Source organism: Seriola aureovittata, chromosome 2, assembly GCF_021018895.1.
Source record: "Seriola aureovittata isolate HTS-2021-v1 ecotype China chromosome 2, ASM2101889v1, whole genome shotgun sequence".
Classification (NCBI taxonomy): domain Eukaryota; kingdom Metazoa; phylum Chordata; class Actinopteri; order Carangiformes; family Carangidae; genus Seriola; species Seriola aureovittata.
Window position 1 is genome coordinate 17,659,158 of NC_079365.1, and position 16,832 is coordinate 17,675,989.

The 16,832-nt window shown below is 41.7% G+C and overlaps 2 protein-coding genes across 2 annotated transcripts in view; one reads left to right on the top strand and one right to left on the bottom strand.

The window, feature by feature from the left end:
* Window positions 1–26: 26 nt before the first annotated feature.
* Window positions 27–2,506, top strand: inka1b (inka box actin regulator 1b). Its single transcript, XM_056388328.1, has 3 exons — window positions 27–218; window positions 314–366; window positions 1,456–2,506. The coding sequence occupies exons 2-3, from the start codon at window positions 364–366 to the stop codon at window positions 2,383–2,385; spliced, it is 933 nt and encodes a 310-aa protein (XP_056244303.1). The 5' UTR covers window positions 27–218; window positions 314–363; the 3' UTR covers window positions 2,386–2,506.
* A 1,144-nt stretch (window positions 2,507–3,650) lies between these two features.
* Window positions 3,651–16,832, bottom strand: part of uba7 (ubiquitin-like modifier activating enzyme 7) — a 32,432-nt gene continuing 19,250 nt past the window's right edge. Inside the window, exons 22-24 of the mRNA XM_056388297.1 lie at window positions 7,016–7,117; window positions 6,046–6,128; window positions 3,651–4,131 (exon numbers count right to left, since the gene is read on the bottom strand). Of these exons, the coding sequence (XP_056244272.1) occupies window positions 3,999–4,131; window positions 6,046–6,128; window positions 7,016–7,117 (318 nt within the window). The 3' untranslated portion in view covers window positions 3,651–3,998. The remainder of the gene's footprint in view (window positions 4,132–6,045; window positions 6,129–7,015; window positions 7,118–16,832) is intronic.

Consider the following 16,832-nt stretch of genomic DNA (forward strand, 5'->3'; position numbering starts at 1 on the left):
CAGGGAGGGATCGCGTTTGAGGCGACTTGCCATTGGCTGATTTCGTGCCGCGTCACGCTGATTTGCTGCAGAGAAAAACTCAGCATCGTCAAAGTCCCGCTGACAGACCTTCATCTGGCTCAGAGGAGGGAGGACACACACACACAGAGAGAGGCATCAGCTGTGGACCTGTGGAGCTGTAGAGTCTGCTGGGATTTATTTCTGAAGCAAATGCAGAGGTGAGTGTTATTACTAATAATATGGAGGAGGAAGTGTAGCCTATTAGTGAAACACTGATATCTCACCTAACACGATGTTTTCTTTTTTGTTGCAGAAATAATTGAAAGGATCCTGAACTTCACTCCAGACATTTACTCACAAGCAATGGTGAGTTTTTCTTTCATTTTTTTTTTTCACGTGTTTTCATGTACTTGGACAGTTTTGTTGATGCAGTGGCTTTTGTGTTATTTTGCACAAACAAGTATTCATTTTTGTTATGACTCTGAAAGTTTTTCCTTTCATGACTGTTTGAAAAGTTTTTTTTGGGGTAAGGAAAGTGAGTTGTTAGCCACCTAGTCACAGTTGATTCAAACCAAACTGTCCTTGCCAAATGTACACAACTGAGTGAATCACTTCTCCCCGTTGTGTGAAAGCAGCCAAGGAGAACAAGGCATTTTAAAAGTGGCAGACTGACCACAGAGTCCCACTGAGGATGTCTCTGTATGTCAGATAAGTCCCCCCCCCAGGGGCCAAATGGTTCAACACCCACAGCTGTGATAACATCATGGCATTGTGGCGTCCTTACAACTCAAACTCTGGCAGGATAGGGAGGCTCAACAAATGAAATATTACAATAATTTGTGAAAACTGACAAAAATGAAACAGAAAAAAAAAGTTGATCTGCTGATTGTAATTGTACTCCTCTGAAAGCTGGAGGATAGCGTGATTCATAATTAAAATATGATCACTGTGTAATTCCAAAATGTTGCTGTCATTTCCTGCTTTATAATACAGTCCAATCAACATCCTGTGAGTTAGGGGAGTCCAGAGAGGATATGTGAGCCTCTGCACTCCTCCGTGATTCAGTTCTACTTTGTTCGAACTTCCCCTCTTGCTTTAGGAGGCAGGGAGCGTTATCCCAGTTTAAAATGTGCATCCTGTTCTCAGAGCTGTGACTCTTTCATTTTCATACTGCATGGGATGGTCTCCATAAAGCTGCTCTGAGGTTTGTCAGGAATGCTTCACTTGTTATATGGTCATAGAGCAGAGTGATCTCAGCTGGTAAAAATCTTATTGGCCCAGTTGTGGAAATAACACAAGGAACTGTTCAAACCTCAGATCGACTGACCACAGCCTAACTGTAGTCTGCTGCAAATTTTAACCGCAGCTTTTCTTGCTTTTAGGTTGTGTTAGTAGAAGTGTTTTTTTTTTTAAATGCCTGCACCACTAAGTCTTTGTGTCTTTCTCATCGTCTAGCTCTGTTTAAGAGATTCCACAGACTGCCTCCGGGACCAAATGCAGTACATGATGCGATCCTTGCAGGACCTGAAGCAGATAGGCAGGCTGAGGCCACTGAGTGAACCATGTGTTCGGTCCTTCGCTGCAACACGGCTCTGCAAACAGAGGGCACAGCAGGAGCGACTCACTCGACTACGTGTTTCTGACGCCAGTGATGCCAGCACATATGACTCTGCCTGCTGCTTGGCCAGCCCTTTGGAAGAGGACGAAGAGCAGCAGGAGCACGAACGACTGGCACGAGGCTCCCCCGGCAGTGAAAAGAGTGTGGACTTTGACTCGGGTTACTCTGAGGCTTCTTGGCAAGATGAAGGTGTGGTGCTGAGGAGGACCAGGAACGTGCGAGTCTCCTCTTCCGCCTGCCTCCGCACAAACAGAGGACCTTCTTGCCGTATCCGTCCCAAATCGACCTCGGACGCTTGCCTGGAGCGCTGGACCTCATTTGAGGCCAGTGACCCAGAGGACTGGACAACATCACTGCTGAGCCGCAGCAGGAACAGACAGCCTCTGGTTCTGGGGGACAACAGCTTCGCTGACCTTATAAAGAACTGGATGGACCTACCAGAGTGTCCCGAGCCAATGCAACTCAAGCCCAGTGGCGGCCGGCGCCTTGCCAAAGACATTTTGGTCAACATGCGCAAGAGACTGGCTGGGATGTCTAAAAGTGTGGAGGTGAGGCCAAGGCCTGCAGACTCCGCACGGGTCAGCAGGGCTGCAGGGGCTCCCAAACGGCTGTCCTGTCCTGTGGGATTCCAGGCTCTCAAACCTTTCTTTCACCAGTCCCACACAGGACTGCATCAACTGGACACTGACTTCTACCAGTTCACCGCTCTCATGAAGACTGGCAGCCGACAGCCCATCATATGCAATGACATCATTGGATACATTTGAGAAAAGGCTGTAACTACGGACTGACCCCTTTAACAGAAATTAAAATAAGATGGTTCTATTTTCATATTTGGAGTTTGTCCATAGTGTTGATACATGTGGAATAAACCTTTTGTTGTGTGTATTTAATGAAAATGTGTTCTGTTCCTGTCTGAGTTTCAGCACTTCTAGATGCTATAAGATTTTAGCCATCTTCCACTTTCTTCCCAACCACACAAGCTTCTTAACCCTGTAAGACATAGAATATGTGGGTGATCACGTCTGTCCGTCACCAACATCAATACAGTATTTTGTGTTATCTTATGAGATCAATTAGTCAGTCATTAAGAATAAAATAACCTGAGTCAGTAATTTCAAAAACCATGTTGAAGCTTTGTAAACCCAGTAAATTAAACTTTTTTCTTCCTGATTAAAAGTGGGAGGTTGGGTGTGGTCGTCATAGTAAAGTATATTCGTCAACTGAACAATTTATTAGATGATAAGGGAACAGAAGTGTTTTACTGAAGTACAATGATATAACATGGTTCCTCATATATTTATTGTTTTACTGTTCAAACAATTTAATGAAAAACAGCTTCCTTCAATCACAGCCCACTTAAAAGGCACATCTAGAAGTAGTTGCAGGAATAATTGCAGACATGATTCCACACAACATGATTCAAATATAGTTAACGGAGACAGCTGAGCATGTTAACAACAACAACATGTTAATGTGAGGTTGTGGTAAAGGGTCGGCCATGCATAAAATCCTTCTGAGGAAAAGATGAACTTCCTTGAAGATGAAGAAGATGATGAAGATGAAGATCTCTGTTCTGACCAGTTCAGGGATTCTTCAGGGAGGGAGGGACGGGTACATGTGGGCGTGTGTTTAGAACAGGATTTACGCAAGACAACTGAGTCCAGATGGCAGAAGCACCCTGAATCGTCAAAGTACTGTACCTACTGTGCCAGCTGACTGGTCTAACTGCACCCCTTCAACATCAAGCTCAGCCTGACCTGAATTAGACCTCGAAAACCAGTCCAGCACTGCCCCACCAGTGCCAGATCAGCTAATCCATATGCCTTGGCAAGCATCTTCACACCCTCTTAGCTTGAACTCTCAAAAGACAAATTCTACATGTAAATGAGAACGAAAAGTTAGCAAACAGGACTCTCATGGTAAAATCTCTGGTTATAACAATAAAGACATCAGAGATTGGAATTTTTCCTCTTGGGATATAATAAAATGACAAAAAAAAAAAGTCCAAATGAGGAACTAGGCATCAAACTTGGAGCATTTTGTGGTATTTATTTTGGGACAGGACAACTGATAAGACAGTGTGATTGTAAGATTATAAAACATTTCACATAATCAAAGTTTAGCAATAAAAATGATCCCAGTATGACAGTTCAATTATTCAAAGCCCATGTAAATGTAAGGTAAACCAAAGAGAAAGACATACTGGAAAAAAAAACAAGATATATTCAGATGTCAATCTATCAGCTATGGCAACAAACTCAGCTTTGTTTTGAATGACAGAAGAGCCACAGGAGTGTTAAGTTTGCTTTGTCATATTGAAGCAGTTCCATGCGAGCGCTTTTCCCTGGAACTTTGTGGAAACTTCCTGTCGATGGCATCAGAAGAGCAGGTACCTGATGGGTGGGACTGACTCACAGTCCTCATCTTCAGCAAACGAGGGGATCAACTCCAGCATCTTCTTGTGTGGAGGGATGTCTGCTCTGGTGACCTTTCTCACCACGTCAGACACACTACAAGAAAATAGATACAGTATAAAGATACAATCTTTGTCTGGGAATGAAAAATCATCAGTTTAACAAATGTGTGTGCTTTTTACTGTACATTTAAATAATTTTGTTTCTAAAAAGTGTCTCTACATCATTAAGGGACATGGATATTATAATGTGTCTTCTCTTCTCTCTTCTCTCACTTGGCGTTTTATGAGGAACGCCTGGATAAAACTAAAGCAGTGTAATACATCAGCCCTGCAGTAAATGACTGTTCTTTTTTTTGTATTATACTGCAAAAAAAAAGTCCTGAATAAAGGCACAGTATTCTCCTGTTTGAGTAATGTCTACTACAGACTACAATGCCCAGCTACTGTCATGGTTTGTCCTCCATACATACCTGCCTTCAGTAGTTTTTCACTCACTACTCCCTTGCTCACCCCAGCTGCCAACCACACCCACCTCGTCAGTCACTCCATTCACCTGTTCACTCAGCTGCAGCTCATCAGCAATCAAGCCTGGTTAAAAGCTCCACTCTCCTCCACACTCACTGCCAGATTGTTCTTTGTCCCCATGCAAGGCTCTCCAGCGATTACCCTTCGTCTGATCTCCCGGTTCTGACCCTGCCTGCTCCCGACCAACCCGCCTTGTCTCTGCCCTGGTAAATACTTCAGCCCTTCTGTTTTTGACCACAAATCTGCCTTGCCCCTTCCTGGTCTTCGTCTGCCTGTTCTCAGGGCTGTTCTGAGTCCTTCGCCTCCACTGTTGCAGCGTGTGAACTTTCCTGCTGGTTCTTCGGTCCTCTGCCTGGTACGGCTGCCTCATCAACAGCTTCATTCCGGGCCCTCAGATTTTCCCCAAGCCCCTCAAAGACTGCCATTCCCCTTTGAACTGAACTGTGCTTATTTACCTGCTTCTGCTGACAATAAAAGTGATTTCCAGTACATCGGTTCTAGTCGGTGCTGCTTTTGGGTCCAAACCTCACTCGTTACAGCTACAGTATCTTAGAAAACTATTTAACCTTTTTTTTTTTTTTTTTTTTTTTTTTTTTTTTTTTTTAATGAAACAAAATATTTGTGACCAGTTTAAGATTTTACATCTCCAGTGGGAATGAATGGGCCTGGAGCCACAAACAGGGTAGAGAGATCAAAAATCAAAACAAAAGATCATGGGAATTGTTGACAATAATAAAAACACAGAATAATAGAACCCCCCCCCCCCTAATGATTTTTCATTTAAGTTTTGAAGTTCTACATTCTCGCATCACTGGCCCAAAACAGGAAGCTCTGCTCAGGATGACTGCACAGGAAGTCAGTACTGGAGAGAGCATTTGTCATGTACAGCCTGCTGTCCACAGCACTCTGCCTGTAGCTTAATCTAACCACAATACTAGCACCAGCTCCCCTGAGACTTCACCATAAAAAAATAAAAAAACGAAGGGACATGCATATAGTAGACCTCACAGCACGGCACAAGCAAAGAATGATTAGTATCAAATATTTCACTAAACCTTTTCTCGGTCAAACATGATTTACAGTCCTCAGTTCTTTAATTGAGGATGAGACATCTGATTCACTTCAAACACCCTGGGGCTTATGAAACGTGCTTTAAATGTTCTGAAGTGTTGAACAGGCCCGAGCAGCGTTGCAGAAAAAAAAAAAGTTCACACTAATTTAACCCTTTAACTCTTCCTCAACAAACAGATGGAAACCTGAGGAGGAGCGGTCTCAATCATCGGTGCTCGGTGATGCATTTGAGCGTGTCAACACGCTCTCTCCTCACAGGCTCAGAGGAAACACCTCATCCTGCCATTAGCCTCTAAACAAACAATGGGATGCAGCTTATTGTGATTGTTTATGTGTAAAAGGTTGTGTGCCAGATGTATTCTTGCACTGTATACGAAACATTGTACTGTATCTTTGCATTTAGTGGACATACCTCAGCTGAAGCCGGTCCTCTTGCCCACTGTATATGATAGCTGGTCCGTAGAAGAGGAAGCAGACGGTCAAGTTATATTTTTCCTGCACAAAGACAAATAATCCAATTAAATCTGCAGGAAAGTATAACAAGCACAGTACGGCATAAATAAATGCAGGTATTGCCTACATGCATTATGCAGAGGTAATTTCTACAAAGACTGCAGTCTGCAGAGCTAAAGGTCTGATGATGACCTGTGGCCTAAAACAACTTCAGCAGTCCAGGAAGCTTCAGCTGTGTCTCCACAAACAAACCACGGAGAACCCGGCCAGTCAAAGGTTAAACGAAACCTGGAGCAAATAAGAACACTTGCCAATTTATTTTCCCTTTGCCTCCTCAGAACAAACTCTCAGCAGAATCAATAAACCAAATGTCTGTTCAGGGCAAGAAGATGTGTGCATGAAAGAAATAGACTGGGAGTCATGTGCTCAGACATTTCTGCTGCAAGCACAGACATAGACACAATGTCGTACAGAGCTTGTGAGGTGTGTATTTGTGAGCTCTTGTCTTTTCGTTATGGGTAATGAGATAGAGAAACTACACAGTTGCAGTAGAAAAGTTAGAAACTTGAAATCAGGTATAACTTTACTTAGACAGAAGATGCATAGACATAAGACAGAAGAAATGCAACATGCTTTCTGCTCATCTATTAACCTGGTACTTCTGTGTATGTTTTGTTATATTTTATTAATTAAAGAAACAAGATGAAGTTTTCCCCATCTAAGACCGGTTTGGCATTTTGGGATATAAGCTTTCTTTCTGCCTCCTCCATGATGGCAGAAAAGAGTCCAGAAGTTGTGAATGGTAGGTGTAAAGTGGTCAACCGTTTCAAACAATGGGCATTGTGTGCATTCAATAAAATATGCACTCAGTAGCACCGGGTGTGAAGAAAGTATCTGCTTCCTGTCTGAGAGGAATAAGGAGGTCGTACCTTGATATACTGGAGCAGATCGCCCAAGGTCATTTCCTGCTGATCGCTGCGTCTGCCCTCAACGTGGAAGTGATCCCACATGGTGTATTTCTTTCCTGCGACCTGCCGATGGACACGTTACATACATCAACACACACACACACACAGACAAAGTTGACAGATGGAGTACCACTTGCAGTGAGAGATGTGCAGAAAAAGTTTGTGTCCATAACAAGAGTCCTGGACACTCACAGACAGAGAGACTGCATTTTTCATCACTGTGTTATAAAGCAGCTGAGAACAATCAGCAGCCACCTGAACGCTGCAGTTTAGACCCCCAACAAGCTACCATGAGGTCAAGGAGGTGTTTCCTCATATGTGATGCAGTGACTCCTGCTTTTTTTCCAAGTTTCCCCCTACAGGACTTACTTACCTCTTACAGTTTTACAATCATCCTGTGCTAGTAAAAAAAAAATAATAATAATACATGTTGCCATATCAGTGTCTGTGTAATTTTGGGGCAGATGATATGAGAGCAACTTGAGAAAAAGTTAAAGTATGTGGCTTATAAAACCTGCATCCGACTGAAAATGTGTTGCTGTAGGCAGTGAAATAGCAAGATAGGAATTTTTCCAGACACCTTGCCAGATTGTACTTCAAGTAGCTGAAGTTTGAGCTGTGAGGGGCCGTTTCCTTTTTGAGTTTCCTGCAGTTCATTGAGTCGTGTGTGTTAAAGAAACACACCTGAAATCTGGTTATGTAAACAGGCTTAAACTGTTGAGTCAAAACAGCGGATGATAGTCTGTCTCTGTAATGGCAGCTCTAGCACCATGATGCATGTATGGAGCACTAAAAGAATTACTTTTTGTTGCAGCCTGTGTGATCTCATCACAAGACGGTCTAGTTGGACTTATATTTGGACTATAATAAATAAGCTAAAATAAGTAGTTTGTGAGGCTGTATTTGTGATGCTTAGCAGGCATGCTGTTTACTATGTTTACTGTCTTAATTTAGAGTTTTTGCATGCTAACATTTGTTACTGCTAAACACAAAATACAGCTGAGGCAGATGGGAATGTCATCAGTTTTGCAGTCATCTGGTCATAAACCAAAGTACTGAACAAACTGAAACTCTGACATGATGACGACTCTAGATGAAAAGTAAAGGGAAGAAGATATGAACATCTGTCCAAAGTTTGATGGTAATCCAGCCAAAAGCCGTGAAGATATTCCACTAAAAACAGAAATGGCAACATATTTTTGGCACTAGGGGAGAAGTCATGCATCATAGCAGACAAAAGGATGTATGAATGTTTGTACAATACGGCAATGTCAGTCGTCGACCAACTGACCTTGCCACCACTAAAGTCACACTGCTTGCTTGGCTAAAATGGCAGGACTTCTACTTCTACTTCTACTATGCCCTTTAACATTTACGGGTTGCAAAAAACTCATACAAAGGAATAATGTTTTTCAGGCGGTATCTGGAATGCATTTGATACATCAAGCCCTTATGACAAGAGAAATGTTATGAGGGAGTCTCGTCAGACTAAATAAAGCTCCGTTGTCACCTTAAAGCAGTGCTGCAATACCCCTCACGTGTCACTGGATGGATGACCCAACAGCAACTCTGCATCCCCTACGTCACTATCCCTATTGGATCAACCTTTGACCCCCAAAACAAAGACAGAATACCACCAGGCCACCAGACAGATCAATTTAACCCCTACACACATAAACACTGTTGTTTAGCCACTGGATAGATATCATCACATGAGACAATGTGTTTACCATTAACATCAGAATCCACACGTATAAGACCTAAAGAAAAAAACATCACCTGACCTGAGGTGGGTTAGGATTTCTCCCATGCCAAAAAAAAAAAAAGTCAAAATATGTTAAGCCAAATCTATCATCTGCTCCACACATTGTAGTTTGAATTAGAAATGGAGCTTTGAACTTCCCCCTAAAACATGACACAGCTGGTCTTTCCAAAACAATAAAAGAGCACAATGACATTTCTAGTCTGCTTCTCATCACAGACTATATCATTTGAATGTGAACTGTCCTTAGCATGGACAATGGTTGTATCAATTCCAGTCACAATTTGGAAACACCATCAATACATGTGTAAGACCCAAGGAAAAAACACCACCTGACCTGAAACGGGCCAGGATTTCTCACATGCAGAAAAAATGTCAAAACATGTCACTTGTTCAGACGAACCTGCTCACACACAGGCGCTGTCTGGTAAGAGGAGTTGTGAAGATCAAAACTTGGCTCGGGATGCGAATACCAAAACCCCAGCTAAACCTGGGTCCAATTATCTCTGCTCCAGCAGCCAAGGGGAACTTTTCGACTAGCCCTCACGACTCCCACCACTCATGGGGTTTGGGGTTATGGAGACACACTCGAAGCATACTTCTCCTAAAGTCTGACTGGGTGTCTAGGTCCTTTGTCCCAGTTTTCAGACAAAGCACGTTTTGTTTTGCAAGATGCACGTTTCATCACGTGTCACGTTAGCTTCTTTAACGTTTATGCAGAGTGTACTATCGGTACAACCAAATTTTCCATGGAACATCATAGCACAATACACAGTGTACAAAAGACTTTCTTCTTTTAAATGATGTTGCAAATGCAATGTCATTGTTGGACTGTAAAATGGGACTTGTTTTTCATGGTGCCATGCCAGAGATTTTCATAAGTGCTTTTGTGTATACAGTAGATGCTGATTTTACACAATGCAAAGCAAGCATGCAGGCTATTTTTACTCCCTCTCCTCCCTTCCTCTCTCTCTCTCATATCTGTCGCACAACTCTTGCAGGAACCTGAGGCCAATCAACTACCCCGTCAGGATGTATGTAGAGTGACGTGAGCTCTATAACACTACAGCAGGGGAGAAAAAAAAACATAAACGAGAATGCTGGAACCAAACTGGCTGCTGGAAACAATTACAAATGGTTTCCCACAAGCACAACTACAGTATCTCTTTGTCATGGAACTTCCACAACACACAAAAAAAAAAAAAAAATGCCCCAACGAAACGAAACAGCTATCTCTGGGGAAAGAGAAGAAATGTGAAGCAGAGAGTTATTGTTTTTCTCTGAGAGCAACACTGACCCACGTTACCAGTGTGGAAAATGACAGTGTGTGAGGCCACATGCCATTCTCTGCATTATAAAATATATAAACACACCTTTATCTAATGTTTTTGAGAAATATTTTATCTTTTTTTAATTTTTCACAATCACATAAGTCAACTCAATTAATGCAGGGTAAAGTTGTCTTGAGGTTAGAGTGTAGAATTACTGTCTAAGAGGTCACCTGTTACATTGACAACACACACAATTGACAAATCTGTGCCAAATGCTGCTTGGTGGCTAATCACAGCTGCTGTACAAAAAAAGCTTGAACCTAAGGAATTCCCATCTTGGAAACAGCAAGCTGTGATTTTTGAGCTGGCTCAGGCTAAATGCATTAAAAATAGGTTTATTGTTTGTCTGGAAATGGACACAGAACTGATTACAGGGAGAAAGAAAAACCACAGTGACAAAGGAGTCACATAGTGTCCTCTATTTGACTAGTTGTTCTACCTCAAGAAAGGCTTCAGTACGAGCCTCAAGTGTGCAGTGTTCAAGTGCTGTCCTATCTCACTGGGTGTCTGCAGATCCAGAGGTCTGTTTGGACATAAAGCAGAGCCGGCAGTCAGGATTCTGCGCTGAAGATTGACCTCAGAGGACGATGACGAGACAAACGGCCACTTCATGGACCCGAGCGAAGCAAAGCCACAGTGGTGCACTCATATAAGTTTATACTCTGTCTGCTCTGTTGCTGGAGGACGGCCAAATCTCTCATCTGCTCCACATATTGCAGTCTGCATTATAAACGGAGCTTTGAACTTCCCCCTAAAACATGACACAGCTGGTCTTTCCAAAACAATAAAGGAGCACAATGACATTTCAAATCTGCTTCTCATCATGGACTATATCATTTGAATGTAAACTGTCGTGAGCGTGGACAGTAATTGTATCAATTTCAGTCACAATTTGGAAATACCATTATGTTGATGCAGCAGCTACACAAATCATTTTAATGATTAATACTTTAATACAACGTTTAAATGTTTGTCTCTTCTCATCCTCGTCTCCTGATAAATGAAGCCTAATTCCAACTGTCCCACTCTACTTACAAGAATCTATGTTTGTATTTTTTGAAATGAGACCAAATTCTTCTACATTTTCTTTCTGCTTCTGGCCTCTGCCTTATTAAAAATACCGTGCATGTTATGAATTCTCCCTGTCTGTGTTAGATACGAAGTTATCGTCTTACATGAACAACCAAAACATCAGGCTGCTTCCTCTTGTTGACAGGAAGCCTGACAAGCTCCGCTGCTCTTCCTGAAAAATCTTAACAGAGACAGTAACAGCTTGGAGAAATCTAAACAATCAAGTGCACACACACCTTTACACATCTACTTTTCTGGTTCTCAGAACTGTAAGAAAAGTGGCCAGATATGAATAAGTAAACAGAAAATAGGAGATGCTTCATCACACAGTAAATCATGTGTCTGATATGGGATTTTTTTTTTTTCCCAAAACAAAAAAAGTTTTTCTGTTTTTTTTATAAGGTTAGATGTGAAATTGGCTACAATAACACTATGAAAAACTTGACATTTTAACATACAGAAACTGCAATATGCTTAAAAAAAAAAACCCACGCTTCCTTTGTAGTGAATTCCTATACTTTCAGTCAGAAATGACCTTTTAGCAGTAGATGTGAGCCATTCTCCCGGCCCCACACTTAAACTTTACAGAATTGCATGATGAAAAGGTCATAAAAATCTGACTTTATCACAAGGTGTTATTTCCAATGAGTCACGGCTCAGTCTGAGAATCTCTGAAACAAAAGTGGACAAAGCCTCACTGTCATGGTCTGGATCCACAATCATTCAAAGGATATCATGGAATACAAATGAGTATCATTTTTCTTCTGTCTGCTTTAAATATACTGTATGTTGCCATGGTGCGTTAGTGTTTTTGTCTTCATCTTTAACCAGTTCACATTTTATAATGAGCTTTGTCTTCACAGACTTTCATTATTTTAAATTTGCATGGTTAAGAGAAATAGAATTTATTATCATTTCATTTTCTCTGGGTCCCCGAAAAACCTCACAAGTGCAGTTAACAACACAGGACCTGACACACAATAAAGTCTCTTCTGATTGATGGAACCCAAAAATAGACGCCTCTGGCTGCAGATATACGTGAGGGCATGGGAATGCAGTGCAGCCGGAGGAAGTTCAGCCAAGTCGACCTGATAAGGAGGTAGAATGAATCCCAGTCTGATTGTGATCCCCTCCAGGGAACACAATCACGCTGGTCATTTTTGCACAGGTCACTACACTTGGAGTGTAATCATAATGAAAGTTTTCAGTCTTGCCCTTTAAGACAATGGAGCGTTTCTGGAGACAGGAAGCTGGGATCAGTAGGCAAACCTCGATAAGTCCTCCTCCCTGCAGTCTGCCACAAGAAATAGCACTGCTGAGGCACGCTCCTGCTTCAGCTTCATTATCTGGCCACAATCCCAACAGTGGAAACATTTTTACAACCCGCTGTGGCTAGAGGCCTGTTTCTTCAAAGGCAACTCTTTTCCTTTGGAGGGCTTCAAAGTGAGCTTTAGGGGAGGCAGATGGGGGATCTGTGTGGTCTTTTTGGATCATATTTTCATCTTAATCTCTTTTAGCTTCCTTTAGCTTTCCTTTTGTAGACTTTTTTTTTTCAGTAAGGCCTTATGTCCCAGTTTAGCCCTCGACTGAGCCTGAAAGTCAAGCAGTATTTAACTGAACATATGGTAGTGATGCTGCTGACACTATGCTGTGTATTGCAGTACAGCCAGGTATAAAGCAAGGTTATGTGATTCTGATACACTGAAAGTAAATATGGGAAATAGTGCACATTCAGTCCGTCTTTTTTAAAGCAGGCAGGCGTATGAGTTTTTGCTGGGTTGAATATAATCAAAGATTCAAATGACCTTACATAATATCGCGCTTATTATTTATTCAAAGGTGAGCTGGCACTTTATCCTCTTTAAAATTTAAAATCATTCAAATATATTATTGCTAAGTGTTGCATGAGACAGACAGTTGTGGTGTTTTTTTTAGTACATAGGAAGTACTGGAAGCACAAGTGGACAATCAGTTTCCTCTTTTCCGTGACGACTTCACCGATACAGTATTAATACGCCTGGCTTTACGTCAGCAGAGGGCCGATGGTGATGCACACCGATACTGCACGTCACAACATCAATGGATGGAAGCTCACAGCTGTAAATGGTCTGCAAGGTCACACAGTGCCCGTGGAAATTATAGTACTGTATATCTAATGTGACTCTCTCTCTCTCTTTGTGTGTGTGTGTGTGTGTGTGTGTGTGTGTGTGCTTGTGCAATTCTAAAAAAGAAAAAGCATGAAGTCAGGCATTAAGCAGCGAGATTGGCAATAACATGTTGAAACTGCTAATAAAGCTGTTGAAAAAGTAAAATCCTGGCAAAGCACCTTTTCTTCCAGTTCAGTAACTTGTACCAAAATTGTGGAGAAACAGTTAATGTTCTTCCATTTAATTATGTTATGTTTATGGGTGAAACAAGATGCTGCAATTTATGTTGTTCTTAAGAGAAAACATCTGGAGCTTCCTGTTTGATCAATAATTGGACATCTATGTTTTAGAGTCTTAGTAAATGCTTTGATGAATCTGAAAATGTTTGTAAATTGCTTTTAGAATCTACCGTCTTTATGTATGCAACTTCCTTTTCAATGAACATAAAGGCTTCTGCTGACTGTGTGTCACTTTTTGAGTATTCGTAGCTTCCAGCCAAAATAACCTATACATGCTTTATCTCATCTAATCTAGATGAAACCACCTAAAATCATCAAAATGTCACGTGTGAATTCTGAACCCTGTCCAGAGGTAGATCTAACATCATCAGAAATGATGCTGGTGAAGAGTAAATGACCTACGTCTTCAGGAACATGTTTGTTTGGGCTTTCCTGTATGGCCCTCATACAAAGGGACAACAGCGCTGTCATGTAAAATCTGCCCTTTGTCTGATCGGGAGTGTCATCTGCTACCTGATCACTACTGATCCACACTCTCTTTGGACTGCAATGAAGAAGCAGATGGCTGGGACCTCCAACTGCTCACTCTAGCCTTCTGCAATTATCCGCCTAACCCCCCCACCCCAGAGAATTGACAGAATACTTGTTCTTCCACACTGCCTATATAATAGATACGTTAAAAAATGGACAATCTGTATTAAAGATAATTCAAATTTAAGACTGTTAAGCGTATAGTTTTCAAAGATGACCTCTGATATACCGGTGCAGGGTGGAGGAGGAGCAAGGGGTCGCTGCTCACTAGTATGCAGACACTTCTCAGGAGAGTGCTGAGTTTGACACGCAGACTGAAAGCAGCCCGTCGCCTCTGAAAGGCTTCCATTGACGTGTAAAACAGCAAACAGAATCTCAATGCAATTGTCTTTCAAATGAGAAGATAACAGCCCTCCACCTGACTGAAAATGACCTAGGGCAGAAGGTTTGAGTCAATAAAAACACTCCTCTTTACAAATGGGCCACTGACACGTTGGAGCCTGCAGAGACACTCAAACAGCACGTGTCTGATAGATGCTGCAGTTATAAAGCCATGAATCTTCATCAAAACGCTTTAGAGTGATGCAGCTGATGGTCCAAACGCAAGGCCCTAAAAAGTGCTTCCACAATTTTTTCTTTCATGAGAGGATTAGACATATATTAAGATGGAGTGATACACTGATAAAACAGAGGTCTTGCATAAGTGCTCTAAAACTGATGACTGTTTTATTTCCTGTGCAAAGTGGTAAATAACATTGATTTGTTGTGCACACGACAATGCCGCCTCTGGTTACTTTAGCACATATCGGTACGTAGAGTGGAATTAGGGCACAATTATCTCTGCAAATAAGTCATTGACCTGTATCAACTCAACATCACTGTATGGCTCAGAATGTAAACTGGTCAATGTGCCCTGTGCTGCTACATCCCAATTTGTAGCATCGATCAGCTGCTCTAGCAATCAGAGGTCAAACTAGATGGCGTAATGCAATATGGAATGATGCACCTCTTCCATGTATTGGTCACTGGAGCAAGTTATCAATCTGTATCTGCAGGTCAATATGATGTCCAGTTCTTGTCAGCAGTTAATAAGCTGGTACTTTATCTGATGTTGGACACAAACAAGGAAGACTGAGACACATGAGACTTTCATATAGCTCACAATTTTATAGATAATATTGCCATTGCCCAAAGATGACTGAGCCACTTAGAGTGTTGCCAATCGCTTCTGCTTTATTCAATTCAAAGGAAATTATAGAAAATTATTAATTTGGTAGTAAAGCATAAAATTACCCAAAAATCCTTGACATATCCCCATTGGGTATTTGTCATAACCTTGTAGCCACAGTCTGTGGATTTACAATGACTGTTCCAAATCTTTTATGAGCACATTCATGCCGCTTTTAAGACCAGTAAAAAGTTATTTTATTTCTATTTCCATTACAGAACATGGACATGTGTATATGGTTAATCAGTGCCTCATGTACACTGCATACGTAAGGCAGAACAACATACAGTCTGCAGGCAGACAGCAGGCAGACAGTGTCTCACAGAGCAGAGGACACAATCTATAGGCACCAACTGTGACATTATTATTACATACAGTGACCTGAGCTGGGGGGGTGGGAGTGGGGGGGTGTATATGTGTGAGGTAACATTTTCTGTGTGTTGGTAGAGAAATGAAGAAAAGAAGAAGCAGGATATGACAGAATGCCTTTAGAATTCAGAGTTAATGGGTAAATTTCTCATGACATCAGGAAGAGCCCAGAAATGTAAATTTAATGTCACTAATGAGACGCCTGCAGCTCGTCCCCTGCAAGTATTGGTGCTTTAATGAGAGAATAGTGAAGTGGGGGGGACAGAGACCTCTAATAACTTCCACATGGTTCAACAGGCCTGAAGAAAAAAAGTTACTAGATTGCTACCATAGGTGGTGAGCCAAGCTTACATCTGCCGATTACATCAGAGCGCACATGCATAAAGTTTACTCCAATCCTTATATTTCTGTTCTCTATTTTTATTTTTGGAAAGGTTCAAAAAATAAGAAACCCCCCTCCAAACCTTTTCTATACGTATCATTTCTACAAGCCCATCTACCATCCAAAGTTTGACAGGGCTGCTGTGCAGGGGGAGGGGTCATATTGTGAACACTTTATCTATGAGGAAAATATCCTCCTCAAAGGTCAGAGGTGAGGGTCAACCACAGAGCAGTGCCTCCAAAGCAGGTCAGAATTCATTGCCTTGCTCAAGGACCCTTCAGGAAAGTGATTGCAGTCTCAGTGCTTTGTGTTAGCACCGAGCCTGAGCTAACCAAAAAGCCACTCTGTGATTGTGTCTCTGGTACTCTGAAAATGAGATGAGGAGATATGATAGAAGATGGGGAGCATGCGTTCTGAGCATACGAGCCGCACCATATATGCTGCTATATAAAAGATGTGGATCGATCACTCACCTGATCTAAACTGTCTATGTTTTATTTTGCATAAGTAAACAGCCAGTGACTTGACATACTTGTTGTCATTGATGACATAAACGGGAAGATAATGAAAAATGGGGAACTAAAGAACAGCAGTGACGGGACAATGTGATGTAAAACGACGGATGACTTGACAACATAAGGTCAAAACACAATGACACCACCAACACAAAAAAAAAAAAAAAAGAAAACAACAGAAGGCACAAGCCATCTATGTTGAT